This window comes from Caretta caretta, chromosome 2, assembly GCF_965140235.1.
Source record: "Caretta caretta isolate rCarCar2 chromosome 2, rCarCar1.hap1, whole genome shotgun sequence".
NCBI classification, from domain to species: Eukaryota; Metazoa; Chordata; order Testudines; family Cheloniidae; genus Caretta; species Caretta caretta.
In genome coordinates this window covers 183994161-184006712 of record NC_134207.1, presented here as the reverse complement: position 1 = coordinate 184006712, position 12552 = coordinate 183994161, and the positions used below count along the sequence as shown (strand labels likewise).

Here is a 12552-nt window from a genome sequence, read left to right as displayed (position 1 = left end):
CTGATCTGTCCACCACTGTAGCAACTTGAGGATGGCAGTGGCACCTGCAGTAGGCCACCTAGATAATACTTAGTCCTACCATGAGTGCAGGGGAGTGGACAAGATGACCTCTCGAGGTCAAAGGCGCAATCTTGCAAGCTGGACCACATAAGTTCATGCCATGTTATAGCCTAGCAATCTCAGATGTACATGTATCATAGTTGAAAGATGAGAGCAGAGACACATGCATAAGTGACAAACTTCTTAAAATTGTTCATTAGGCAGAAATGCCCTCAGAGTCTAGTAGGGCCCAATTAATTTGATTTTTTGCGTTGGTATTAATGTTGACGTCTCTTTGCTCAAAATCAGATCCAGATTATCAAAGAGATGCAACGTGAACTGGACGTGACAGAGGACTTGATCTCTGGACTTGCCCCCCACTAAACAATCATCCAGGTATAGAAAAACATGAATTCCTCTTTTGCTGAGATATACTGCTACAACAGTCACACATTTGGTAAATCCTCGTGGAGCCAAGGAAAAAGGGAAACAGTGTACTAATAATGCAGACCGGTTACTACAAATCTGAGAAACCTCCTGTGGCTTGGGAAAATAGCCACATGGAAGTAAGCATCCTGAAGATCAAGGGTGGCAAAACAGTTATTGTGATTCAAAGCAGGAGGAGTAGTAGCTACGATAACCATGAAAAGCTTATGCTCCAATACGTCTGTTGGTCTATAAAGTGCCACAGGACTCTTTGCTGCTTTTACAGATCCAGACTAACACAGCTACCCCTCTGATACTTGTTAACCATGAAGTATCTCATGTAGTTGATGTACTTGTTGAGATCAAGGATAGGTTGCACCCTTACCTTGGACTTGGATCAGGAAGGATCATGAATAAAATCCCTTTCCCCGATTCTGAAGGGGAACCTCCTCTTTAACCCCTGAAGCCTGGAGAGTCTGCACCTGCTGAAGGAGCAGAGACTCATGAGGGGGTCCCCAAAAGGGACAAGGTAGGAGCATGGGAAGAAGGAATGGACAGGAATTGAATGGCATAACCCAGTCCCAGAGTGCCTAAGACTCACTTGTCCACAGTTATTGACTCACAAGCCCTGTAGACATGTGATAGCCTGCCTCAAGATGGTAAAGAAGCTTGGTAACTGGATTGTAAACCTTGAAGAGTCAAATTGACGGTTTTCCTGAAACTGATTAAAGACAGGCTGAATGGTTGAAATTGAGGCAATAAGACCTTCACCTTCCTGTATAGTGGGGATAATTCAACCTAAAGAACCACTGAGGTCAATATTGCTGCTGTTGCCCTGGGAAGCAAAACCTCTTTATTGACAGAATAAAAATCCCCAAAGAATGCAATGCATCTCAAAAGTACTCAATCATCTATTGAACCTCAGAAGCTATACCAGAGTTCTGCAATCATGATGCCCTTCTCATTGTTACAGCAGAGGCCATAACTCTAGAGGAAGCATCTGTCATGTCCAAAGCTGACTGTAGTGATGTCTTCGCCACTAGATGGCCTTCCACCATGAAAACCTTAAAACTCCTTTCTGGAGGAGTCTGGCAACTTATCTGTACATTTTGCTATCACTTCCCAATTATAAAGTCACACTTCAATAAAAGTGCTTGCTGATTGGCAACACACATTTCTAAGGATGAAGTAGAATAAATTTTCCTCCCTAAATAGCCCAGTCTTTTACAGCCCTTGTCCTTTGGTGTTGACTTGCATCTCTCGATCTTAACCTCTCATTAGCAGCCCTTACCACAAGAAAGTTAAGTGCTGGATTCGAACAGAAACAATCATTCACAGGCATTCAATACATTTTGCTGTGGGTGGCAACATCACTGGGGTGTTCCATAGAGTCTTGGCAGGTTCCAGGATCAGTTCATTTATTGGGAGAGCATGCATCCGATGAAGTGAGCTGTAGCTCACGAAAGCTTATGCTCAAATAAATTTGTTAGTCTCTAAGGTGCCACAAGTACTCCTTTTCTTTTTGCGGATACAGACTAACACGGCTACTACTCTGAAACAGTGCCAATCTCAGTACTGATAGTGATGCTCAATGACCATCAAGAGCAATATCAAGAAGGTGAGGGCAAGGAGGAAGAGGTCTCTGAGCCCAACCCTGAATAACTTTCTAAGTAGTCCACAGGTATTGGAGAAGCCACTCCCAGAGGGGCCTGTAAACGTCCAGACTCATCCACAGTTTGGAATGTAGGATGCATCATTACCAACAAGGATAAAGCTTTAAGGAATTATGGGGCCTCGCACTCACACTTGGTACAGGAGCAGATGTCAGTACTGAAGTTCAAGCTAACACCAGTCCCACTGGTGCAGTGTGTGCTGGAGTAGTCATTGGCACCAAAGACAGTACCCTGTGCTGACAAGCCCCTGGGTACCAAAAAGGCGGGCAACCTCAACTCTACACCCTGAATTGGAGGAGGCACAGAAGACGGTGCCGACAATAATGACAAGTCTGCAACCACCAATCCAGATGGGGCCAACGACACCAAAGGAGCCATCACAGCTGAACATTCCTGAATTAGTGGAGAGTCAGGAACAGACAGGCTAATCAAGTCCAGTGCTGCCAGATACACCACAGGAGTTGAAAGACTCAGTGAAGATACTGACCCCATCCGTACCAGACTCAATGGATGCCCCATGGAGGATATCAGAGTCAATGGTATGGAGTCCACTTGCTTTTGTCTCAGTATCTGTGAGCAGCCCTGCTCTCTCACATACTGGATAAATCATGGTGCCAGTCTGCAATCCTCTTAGAAGGGGAGGAACCTCTCCTAGCTCTGGAACAGCCCCGGTCTGTTTTATGAGACTGTTCTTTAGAAATACCAGAGGGAGAACAACAGTCTCTCTTCCTCCTGGGGGAGGAATCCAAATGTGGCCAAAAACCCATGTCAGTTCAGATGCCCTTGGGCGTGGGAGCCGACATTGTGGAGGTCCCCAATGCTGAAAGCCTCAGGGCCTGCTCCAGGAGGTACTACTTCAAGCAAAAGTCTCTGGCCACATGCTTTCTCTCGAACTAACAGATGGAACAACTTTCTTTAACGTGCCCTTCCTCAAGGCACAAATGATAGAGTATGGGGGTTGCTACTGGGGACAGTTACCCCACATTACAGGGCAGTGGTTAATCCCTGGAGAGGGCATCACAATGGGCAAAATCCTATTTATTAATAAACTAAACCTAAGGGTACTACTAAACCAAATACAAGTAATAACTACATACGGGGCGGGGGAAAAAATCACATACAGCACTGTGAAACAAAGCGTGAGGTAAAAACCGCATTGAGCACTCTGATTCAAGCCGAAAGAAAGACCGGATTAACTCTCCTTTGGGCATGGGACTGTTAGATTTTGTGGGGCCACTGTATACAAGTCTTTTTCCTAATTTAAAACAAAATCACCACAATTATGGCATCGAGGCTATTAACACTATACTAAACTTGCCTTTTAATTAACATAAGGCCATGCTATGGTTATATTTCAGTCTTAAAACATGTACAATATAGCTAGGTTAATTCAAAATAGCCTACTTCTTACCTTAGAACAGCTGTTATATTAGTTTCTTTCTAGGAGGGAGTTTGCGTGCAGGAGAGGGCTCCAGCCTGGGGCAGAGTGTTTGGGTACAGGAGGGGGTGCAAGGTGCAGGCTCCATCCGTGAGGCGCTTACCACAGGTGGCTCCCAGGGGGCAGCGCAGCAGCCCCACACTGCTCCTGGAAGCAGCTGGCTGCTGGCATGTCTCTGTGCGCACCTGGTGGACGGGAGACAGCGTGTCTCCGTACACTACCCATGCCCACAAGTGCCACCTCTGCAGCTCCCATTGGCTGAGCTGGAGGGACGGTGCTGGCAGCAGGGGCAGTGCAAGGAGCTGCCTCCCCCAAACAAGGGGCCGCAGAGACGTGCCAGCAGCCAGCTGCTTCCAGGAGCGGCATGGGGCCACAGCATACAGGGCGCCTGCCTGACTCCTGCTGCGCTGCTGGCCTTTTAGCAGCCAGGAGATCGCGATCGACTGGCAGAGGCACCACAATCGATGGGTTGGTGACCACTGAATTGTATATAACTATGGATCTATTTTTGTGGGACCTCGCTTAGCCAGAGGTCCTGGGCTGCAGCCCCTAAAGCTTCTGCATTAATCTGGCCCTGGCCGGAAGCAGTAAGAAAGAACTGAGAGGGGTCAGAGTGGTGCTGCCCTCAAATAGCTAAGGGGCCAGAGGCAAAAGTTCCACCCCTACGGGTATTGCTAGGCAAAGTTCTCTGGCTTTGGTGTGTACATATTTGAGTGGAATTCACGTCTGCAACCACTCAAAGCAGCACAAGAAATGTCACATCTTGGGAAAGTCTGTTGGGCTAGTTACGAACTTGAGGACTAATGATTTTCCAAGATAAGGAAAGATGAGCAGAAAAGTTTTATTTTTAGTACCAATTTATATTTATAAAGCTGTAAAGAAGTTGGATCAAGTAAAATAGACTAATCATAATGGCTTAAGATAATAGAAAAGTTATTTAATTTAGGCACATTTCACAAATCAAAATAAATAATTATTTTACAGAAAACTGTAAAAATTGAACTTTTGGCCTTGCTTATTATTCTGAATGATTTCCCTAGTTTGCCTGGGCAATTCAGTTAAAGATGGCCTTGAAAAGCATATAAGTAAACTTAAAACTCAATTTAAAATCAAACATATAGTAATAATTCATAACCTAAACCACTTAAAATGCATCTCAAAACATGCAGGAAACAAAACTGCTTCTATGTTATTTATCAACAGTGACAGAGAACAGTCCCTCAAATTCATCTGAGCAGCAATGTTAAAAATTAAGCAAGCATTTGGAGTCATGCTTATATTAGTTTTAGTACTCCAGAATCTTAAGAGGAAAAAACCGTGCATAATAATTAAGCAGAAACCAAAGTACAGACAGACCCGAGTATGGTAGGTAGAGATTGGTTTGTTATGTCTAAGGCTGCTATAATTTCTTTGGTCATGGTAAAATCCACTCTGTAAAAAACAAAAAATTGTTCATAAAGTTATTGTGAACAAGAATTAAACCACAATAATGCCCAGACATCCCCAAACTTGTAAACAGACATTAAAAGTTATCCCTCATTTTTTTAGGCCAGGGCTCAAAATTGGTGCAATCTTCTGAAGGAAAAATGGCAGTTTCTTTAAAAAAAAAAAAGTACTCTTTAAAAAAATACGGAAAATGTTGACATTTTAAAAAACGCCTCATCCAGCCAGGAGAAGAAAATATGGGTTTGTTTTTTGCCCCATGCAAAACTAAGGAATGTCCCTGAAAAACCTGACAAGTAAATAATTATTACTTCAAAAACTTGACAACATCAAATAATAATAAATCAGAACACACTTATCCTTATTTGTTTAATCTGTTTCCATTAGATAATTTGTTGAATCAGAATTTGAAAGTAGAGAGAATTCATAAGTATGTAACCATCTGTATCTTCACTACATTTTCAAAACACCAGTGAAAATATTTAATAAACCAGGCACCAAGCCGGCAAACACATTAAGCATATGCTTAGCTTTACATATGCTTAACTTTACAACTGTGAATAGTCCGACTGATGCTCACTAGTGGAGTTAAACATGTGCTAAGTGTGTGCAGGATCGGGGCCTGACTATCTTTCTTATACCACTGTTCTCAGAGAAAAACACATTCAACGCTTATTGATTACATTTCTGATCATCTACATTGTGGAATTTAGCCCCCTACTTTCTTAACTATAAAAGTGTGTGTGTTTAAAGGGATCAAAAAGCACTGATCCATATTTCCATTGGAATCAGTGCAACTCAATGGGGAGTAAAGAACAATATATGCACATCCATTTTCCAAATTGGCTATATTTGTGTTCATGCATGCACAAAAGAGACAGCATGCAAGAACAAGTGTATGGGATGTAGCAAATTGTGGTTCTTTGGCAAGAGTGGCATTTTTAAAAATGTGGCAAACTATACAGTGCTGTGAAAATAAGAAAGTATTTCAGTAGTGAGAGAAAAGTATAGATTCAAGGTGGGATTTTTCCAAAGGTGGCCTAACTCTGTGCCCATTTAATCAATGACTCATTTATCAGGGCTGGGATCTTTTGAAAATACCATCCTAAATATATGTATTTTTTTAATTAAAGATTTCCTGTCAATATCTTATTTGTTTAAGTTGAATAGTTGGACATTCTACAACCACTTTCTGGAGATAACGATAATCCCAACATCTTTTTCAACAAATTCACTGAAACGGTGTCAAATGTTTTTGGCAAACCTAACCTGCACAGCAGAATTTAAGATACTCATAACTGATAGAGTCAGGGGGGTAGATATGAAGTAAGTTTCTCTGTCCCCACAGAGCAAATTAAATGAAATCAAATGAAAAAGCTGAAAATAAATTTTCATCCACAGAAGTATTACTATTGCAAATATTTCCAAAAGCTTAGCAAAGACCTCTTTGTATAGGATTTAAATTCTGCTCCGAGTAGTACACACATAATTCTGCTGATACAACTGGAGTTGCAATTAATTCAGATTTGGTAAGGGCCAAATTCAAAGCAGAATTTGGCTCATACCATCACATAGGTCCCCTAGATTTCTTTTACTATAAACCAAGACATGAATAGCCCCAGTATAGTAAACATATATAGAATTTACTTGTAAAGAACCCTCTGTACTTATTTGGTATATTCATAACAAATATTGCATAAGAACACTAACCAACAGATCTTTATGGGAACTAGAAGACTTCTTTATACTGTGAGAGTCACTGTAAGCATGATTCTAGAAATAAAAATTTAGAAAGTCAACACTAATCAATAACAGCATCAACATCAGAGCATAATAAAAGAAGCAATATGCAATTCTTCACAAAACGCTTACCATTCTAGATGAGCACGGCCATAGAAAACACTGACCTACCTCGTAAGAGGAATGGGGATTGGGCCAAAATACCAGATGCAGGTTGCTCATATCACTAAACCCAAAAGAAGGGTCAGATGAGTGGGATTGCAACTTTACCTGTCTTGAGTTATCCAGTAAAGACAACCGGTGTTCAATATTCACAGTAGTTCTCAAAAAAGTAAAGTGTGCAAAATTGAAAAAATAAGCTTAAAAGATAAAAGTTTATGAAATTTTTATTCCTTTCACCTACTTAATCTATTTCATGGTTTATTGAAAAAGTTTATGGGTGTTAATCATCACTGTTGAAGAAAATTTAGTTTCTGGTTTGTTTACAGGTTCATGTTAGTAACAAAAATGTTTGATTCCTGTCTCTGCTTAAAGGGATCTGCACAAACCCAGCTTAACTTACTTCCAAGCAGGAATGGTAAATGGGAATAATTTTTTAAATTAAGGGATCAGATACCCTGATCCCTGTGTTTGAGAATTTAAGCTTTTTTGTGGTTGTTGTATCTAGCCCTTATGATTTTGTGATCCAAATGTAACAGGCACAAGCTTTTCTTTCTGCACTTACAGAGTCTGAATCAAGAGGCGTAAATTACTTACAGACCAAGTCTCAGACACAGTGCAAAATCTCAGCAGGCTCTGCAATGAGAAGCAGAACAAATTCTTCCTGGACAGGTCTCTGAACTGGCTCCAGCCTAAAAGCTGATGTGGCCTCTGTAATGCTTGTGCTAATGTGGCTGCGGGGTAGGTGGTGAACCATTTAGATTGCATGTAGCAGATCAACTAGTCTTGGCCACAAATCCTTGCTGCACAATGGCAACCCCTGACAGGCAGGGCTCTGTCGTGTGTGAACCTCCTCTGTATTATCTGCCTCAGTAGTATTTGCCCCAACTGATATTGGAAGTGCCTTCCAGTCATCAGAACACCTCTCCTTCTGTGTATATTCTATGTATTTTTAAAGAAAAAAAAACAGATTTCCCACCATTCCAAATACTACTTCTGTCTCACAGATATAAGCAACTTTGCAAGTCCTAGTGTAGATGAGCTGGCAGCTCACCCCACTATTTTAGGACCATGGCAGCAGCCAGTACGGGTGCAGGGTTGTGCCTAGGTAGAACAAGTTGCAAGATCAGGGCATTAGCAGTTATCATAAATTAGTATATTTTGATGTACAATAATAATATATTAGTTTTTGAAAATGTATGTTTCCTCAGTCTAATCTGTATGCCAAGTTAAATGGAGGTAATATTTTTAAATGGCAGAGATAAGTAGAAAAGACTTTAAAGGAACCCCATGCCAATACCATGCTCTTCAGAACAGTAATTATAATGCTACTATAATATTACCTTAAAATAGAAATTTAACAATGAGTGACACATACAGATGGCTATTTAGATTTAAAATTCTATATTCTATAACTTTATTTTTTGTCAGAAAAGTAGTTATATATGCACCCTTCCAAAATAGTTACATTTGTAATAATTTCCTAACTAAGAACACAGTAGGTAAGGTGTGAATTTAGTGATAATTTTTAAGAGCTCACAATCATTCAAAATTAATGTGATCAGGTCTTTTGAAAGTAGCCATTATTCATATAAAGACATGCAAATTATCCACATACTGAGAGAGAATGTCTTGTAGATCTATCCTTCCCACCATCACGCTAAAAGGTATGGTAAACCAACGGAGAAGAAAGAAGAATTTCAGAATGCCAAGACAACAGGAAATCAGGATAGAAAAAAATAAAAATTTAAAAATGTTAATATCAATAAAGTAGTAGTCAAAAATTAAGAGGATTAAAAGAATCCCAGATTTACTGAGTACAAGTCAAAATTCACATTATGGAATATTATGCATCACAAACTGGTATTTTTGAGGGAAAATAGATTTTTTAAAATTAGAATGCCTATTTCATAGCACACTGCTAAAATTGTGCAAATTTCTGAAAAGCAGGCCTGTCAATTTATCGAAGTTAACTCACGCGATTAACTCAAAAAAATTAATTGCAATTAAAAAATAATTGATTAATTGCACTGTTAAACAATAGAATATCAATTGCAATTTATTAAATATTTTAGGATTTTTTCTACATTTTCAAATATATTTCTATTACAACACAGAATACAAAGTGTACAGTGCTCACTTTATATTATTACAAATATTTGCCCTGTAAAAACGATAAACAAAAGAAATAGGATTTTTCAATTCACGTCATACAAGTACTGTAATGCAATCTCTTTATCGTGAAAGTGTAACTTACAAATGTAGATTTTTTGTGTGTTACATAACTGCACTCAAAAAGAAAACAATGCAAAAAACTAACGCCTACAAGTCTACTCAGTCCTACTTCTTGTTCAGCCAATTGGTAAGACAAACAAGTTTGTTTACATTAATGGAAGATACTGCTGACCGCTTCTTATTTACATGGTCATCTACAAGTGAGAACAGGCATTCGCATGGCCCTTTTGTAGTCAGCATTGCAAGGTATTTATATGCCAATATGCTAAAGATTCATATGCCCCTTCATGCTTCAGCCACCATTCCAGAGGACATGCTTCTATGCTGATGATGCTCGTTAAAAAAAGTATGCATTAATTACATTTGTTACTGAACTCCTTGGGGGAGAATTGTATGTTTCCTGTTCTGTTTCACACACATTCTGCTGTATATTTCATATTATAGCAGTCTCGGATGATGACCCAGCACACGTTCATTTTAAGAACACTTTCACTGCAGATTTGACAAAATGCAAAGAAGGTACAATGTGAGATTTCTAAAGACAGACACAGCACTCGACCCAAGAATTAAGAATCTGAAGTGCCTTCCAAAATCTGAGAGGGACGAGGTGTGGAGCATGCTTTAAGAAGTCTTAGAAGAGCAACATCTGATGCAGAAACTACAGAACCCGAACCACCAAAAAGGAAAAGTAACCTTCTGCTGGTGGTATCTGACTCAGATGATGAAAACGAACATGTGTCAGTCCCCTTTGCTTTGGATCATTATCAAGCACAACCCGTTATAGGCATGGACGCATGCCTTCTGGAATGGTGGTTGAAGCATGAAGGGACATCGGAATCTTTAGTGCATCTGGCACATAAGTGTCTTGTGATGTTGGCTACAACAGTGCCATGCAAACGCCTGTTCCCACTTTCAGGTGACATTGTAAACAAGATGTGGGCAGCATTATCTACTGCAAATTGTAACCAAACTTCTTTATCTGAGCAATTGGCTGAGGTAGGACTGAGTGGACTTGTAGATTCTAAAGTTTTACATTGTTTTATTTTTCAATGCAGTTATTTTTTTGTACATAATTCTACATTTGTAAGTTCAACTTTCATTATAAAAAGAGATTGCACTACAGTACTTGTATTAGGTGAATTGAAATATACTATTTCTTTTATTACCTATTAGCTATTACCAGCAGGAGAGTGAGTTTGTGTGTGTGGTTTTTGGAGGGCGGTGGGGGGGTGAGAAAACCTGGATTTGTGCTGGAAATGGCCCACCTTGATTATCATACACATTTTAAAGGGAGTGGTCACCTTGGATGGGCTATTACCAGCAGGAGAGTGAGTTGGGGGGGGGGGGGGGCAGAGGGTGAGAAAACCTGGATTTGTGCTGGAAATGGCCCAACTTGATGATCACTTTAGATAAGCTATTACCAGCAGGAGAGTGGGGTGGGAGGAGGTATTGTTTCATGGTCTCTGTGTATATAATGTCTACTGCAGTTTCCACAGTATGCATCCAATGAAGTGAGCTGTAGCTCACGAAAGCTCATGCTCAAATAAATTGGTTAGTCTCTAAGGTGCCACAAGTACTCCTTTTCTTTTTGCGAATACAGACTAACACGGCTGTTACTCTGAAACCTGTCACTATTTCTTTTGTTTTTGACAGTGAAAATATTGGTAATAAAAAACAAAGTGAGCACTGTACATTTTGTATTCTGTGTTGTAATTGAAACCAATATATTTGAAAATGTAGAAAACATCCAGAAATATTACATGGTGTTCTATTATTTAACAGTGCAATTATCACTTGACAGCCCTACTGAAAAGTGAGATGATTTGTGACAACAGTAAGCTAGCCCTACATGACCAGTTTTCATACTGCTTGAATATCAGAACTTTAAATATTTACACAAATTCTGTTACAATAGCTGTATGAGAATGCGGAAAAACTCTGGAAAATGACTCCATAAAAATAGTATTGTAGTTGTAGGGTTCCGTGCTTACTGTCTCGCAATACCAGACATCAGATTTGCTCAATTTACAGATACGATGATATTTTTTTAAGTGTTAGTCCTGGGATGTGAAAGTAAATCTGTTCTTTCTGGGTTATACATTTTTCAAGATTCCACAACTGTAACTTAGACTTGGTCTACACTACGAGTTTGTCGGATTTAGCAGTGTTAAATCTGAATTAACCCTGCACCCGTCCACACAATGAAGCCATTTTTTCGACATAAAGGACTCTTAAAACCAATTTCTGTACTCCTCCCAACAAGGGGATTAGTGCTGAAATCAACATCGCCATTTCGAATTAGGGTTAGTGTGAACACAATTTGAAGGTATTGGCCTCCGGGAGCTATCCCACAGTGCACCTTTGTGACCACTCTGGACAGCACTCTGAACTCGGATGCACTGGCCACGTGTACAGGAAAAGCCCTGGGAACTTTTGAATCTCATTTCCTGTTTGGCTAGGCGAGCTCAGCAGCACAGGTGACCATGCAGTCCCAGAATCGAAAAAGAGCTCCAGCATGGACCTAACGGGAGGTGCTGGATCTGATCGCTGTATGGGGAGAGGAATCCGTGCTATCAGAACTGCGTTCCAAAAGACGAAATGCCAAAACATTTCAAAAAAATCTCCGAGGTCATGAGGGACAGAGGCTACATCAGGGACACAACACAGTGCCGCGTAAAACTTAAGGAGCTCAGACAAGCGTACCAGAAAACCAAAGAATCAAACGGATGCTCTGGGACAGAGCCCCAGACATGCCGCTTCTATGCTGAGCTGCATGCAATTTTAGGGGGGGCCGCCACCACTACTACCCCACCGCTGTCCTTGGACTCCGAGGATGGGATACTCTCCGCCATGGCTGAGGATTTTGCAGATGGGGAAGATGAGGAGGACGACAACGAGCTTGGGGAGAGCACACAGCACACCGTTCTCCCCAACAACCAGGATCTTTTTATCACCCTGACTGAAATACCCTCCCAAATCAATGATGCCAGAGAAGGGACCTCTTGTGAGTGTACCTTTTTTAGTATAATACATGTTACAAAGCAAGCGTTTAATGATTAAGTAGCCCTGAGGACTTGGGATGCATTCATGGCCAGTACTGCTACTGGAAAAGTCTATTAACGTGTCTGGGGATGGAGCAGAAATCCTCCAAGGACATCTCCATGAAGCTCTCCTGGAGGTACTCTAAAAGCCTTTGCAGAAGGTTCCTGGGGAGAGCAGCCTTATTCTGTCCTCTATAGTAGGACACTTGATCACGCCATGCTAATAGCAAGTAATCTGGTATCATTGAATGACAAAGCCTGGCAGCGTATGGTCCTGGTGCTTGCTGGCATTCAAGCAACATCCGTTCTTTATCTCTCTGTGTTATCCTCAGGAAAGTGATATCGTTCGTGGTAATCT

The 12552-nt window shown here is 40.6% G+C and overlaps 1 protein-coding gene across 13 annotated transcripts in view; it reads right to left on the bottom strand.

Annotated features, from left to right (window-relative positions):
- The window catches only part of LRRFIP2 (LRR binding FLII interacting protein 2), a 143128-nt gene that overhangs the window by 75086 nt on the left and 55490 nt on the right, over positions 1-12552 (bottom strand). For 5 of the 13 annotated variants that reach the window (XM_075125648.1, XM_075125650.1, XM_075125649.1 and 2 more), the window contains exons 7-9: positions 8537-8578; positions 6730-6792; positions 4933-5007 (exon numbers count right to left, since the gene is read on the bottom strand). The exons of 7 other annotated variants lie outside the window; for them this stretch is intronic. In XM_075125648.1, coding sequence (XP_074981749.1) covers positions 4933-5007; positions 6730-6792; positions 8537-8578 — 180 coding nt within the window. The remainder of the gene's footprint in view (positions 1-4932; positions 5008-6729; positions 6793-8536; positions 8579-12552) is intronic. One more of the 13 variants, XM_048839000.2, reaches the window with a different exon arrangement.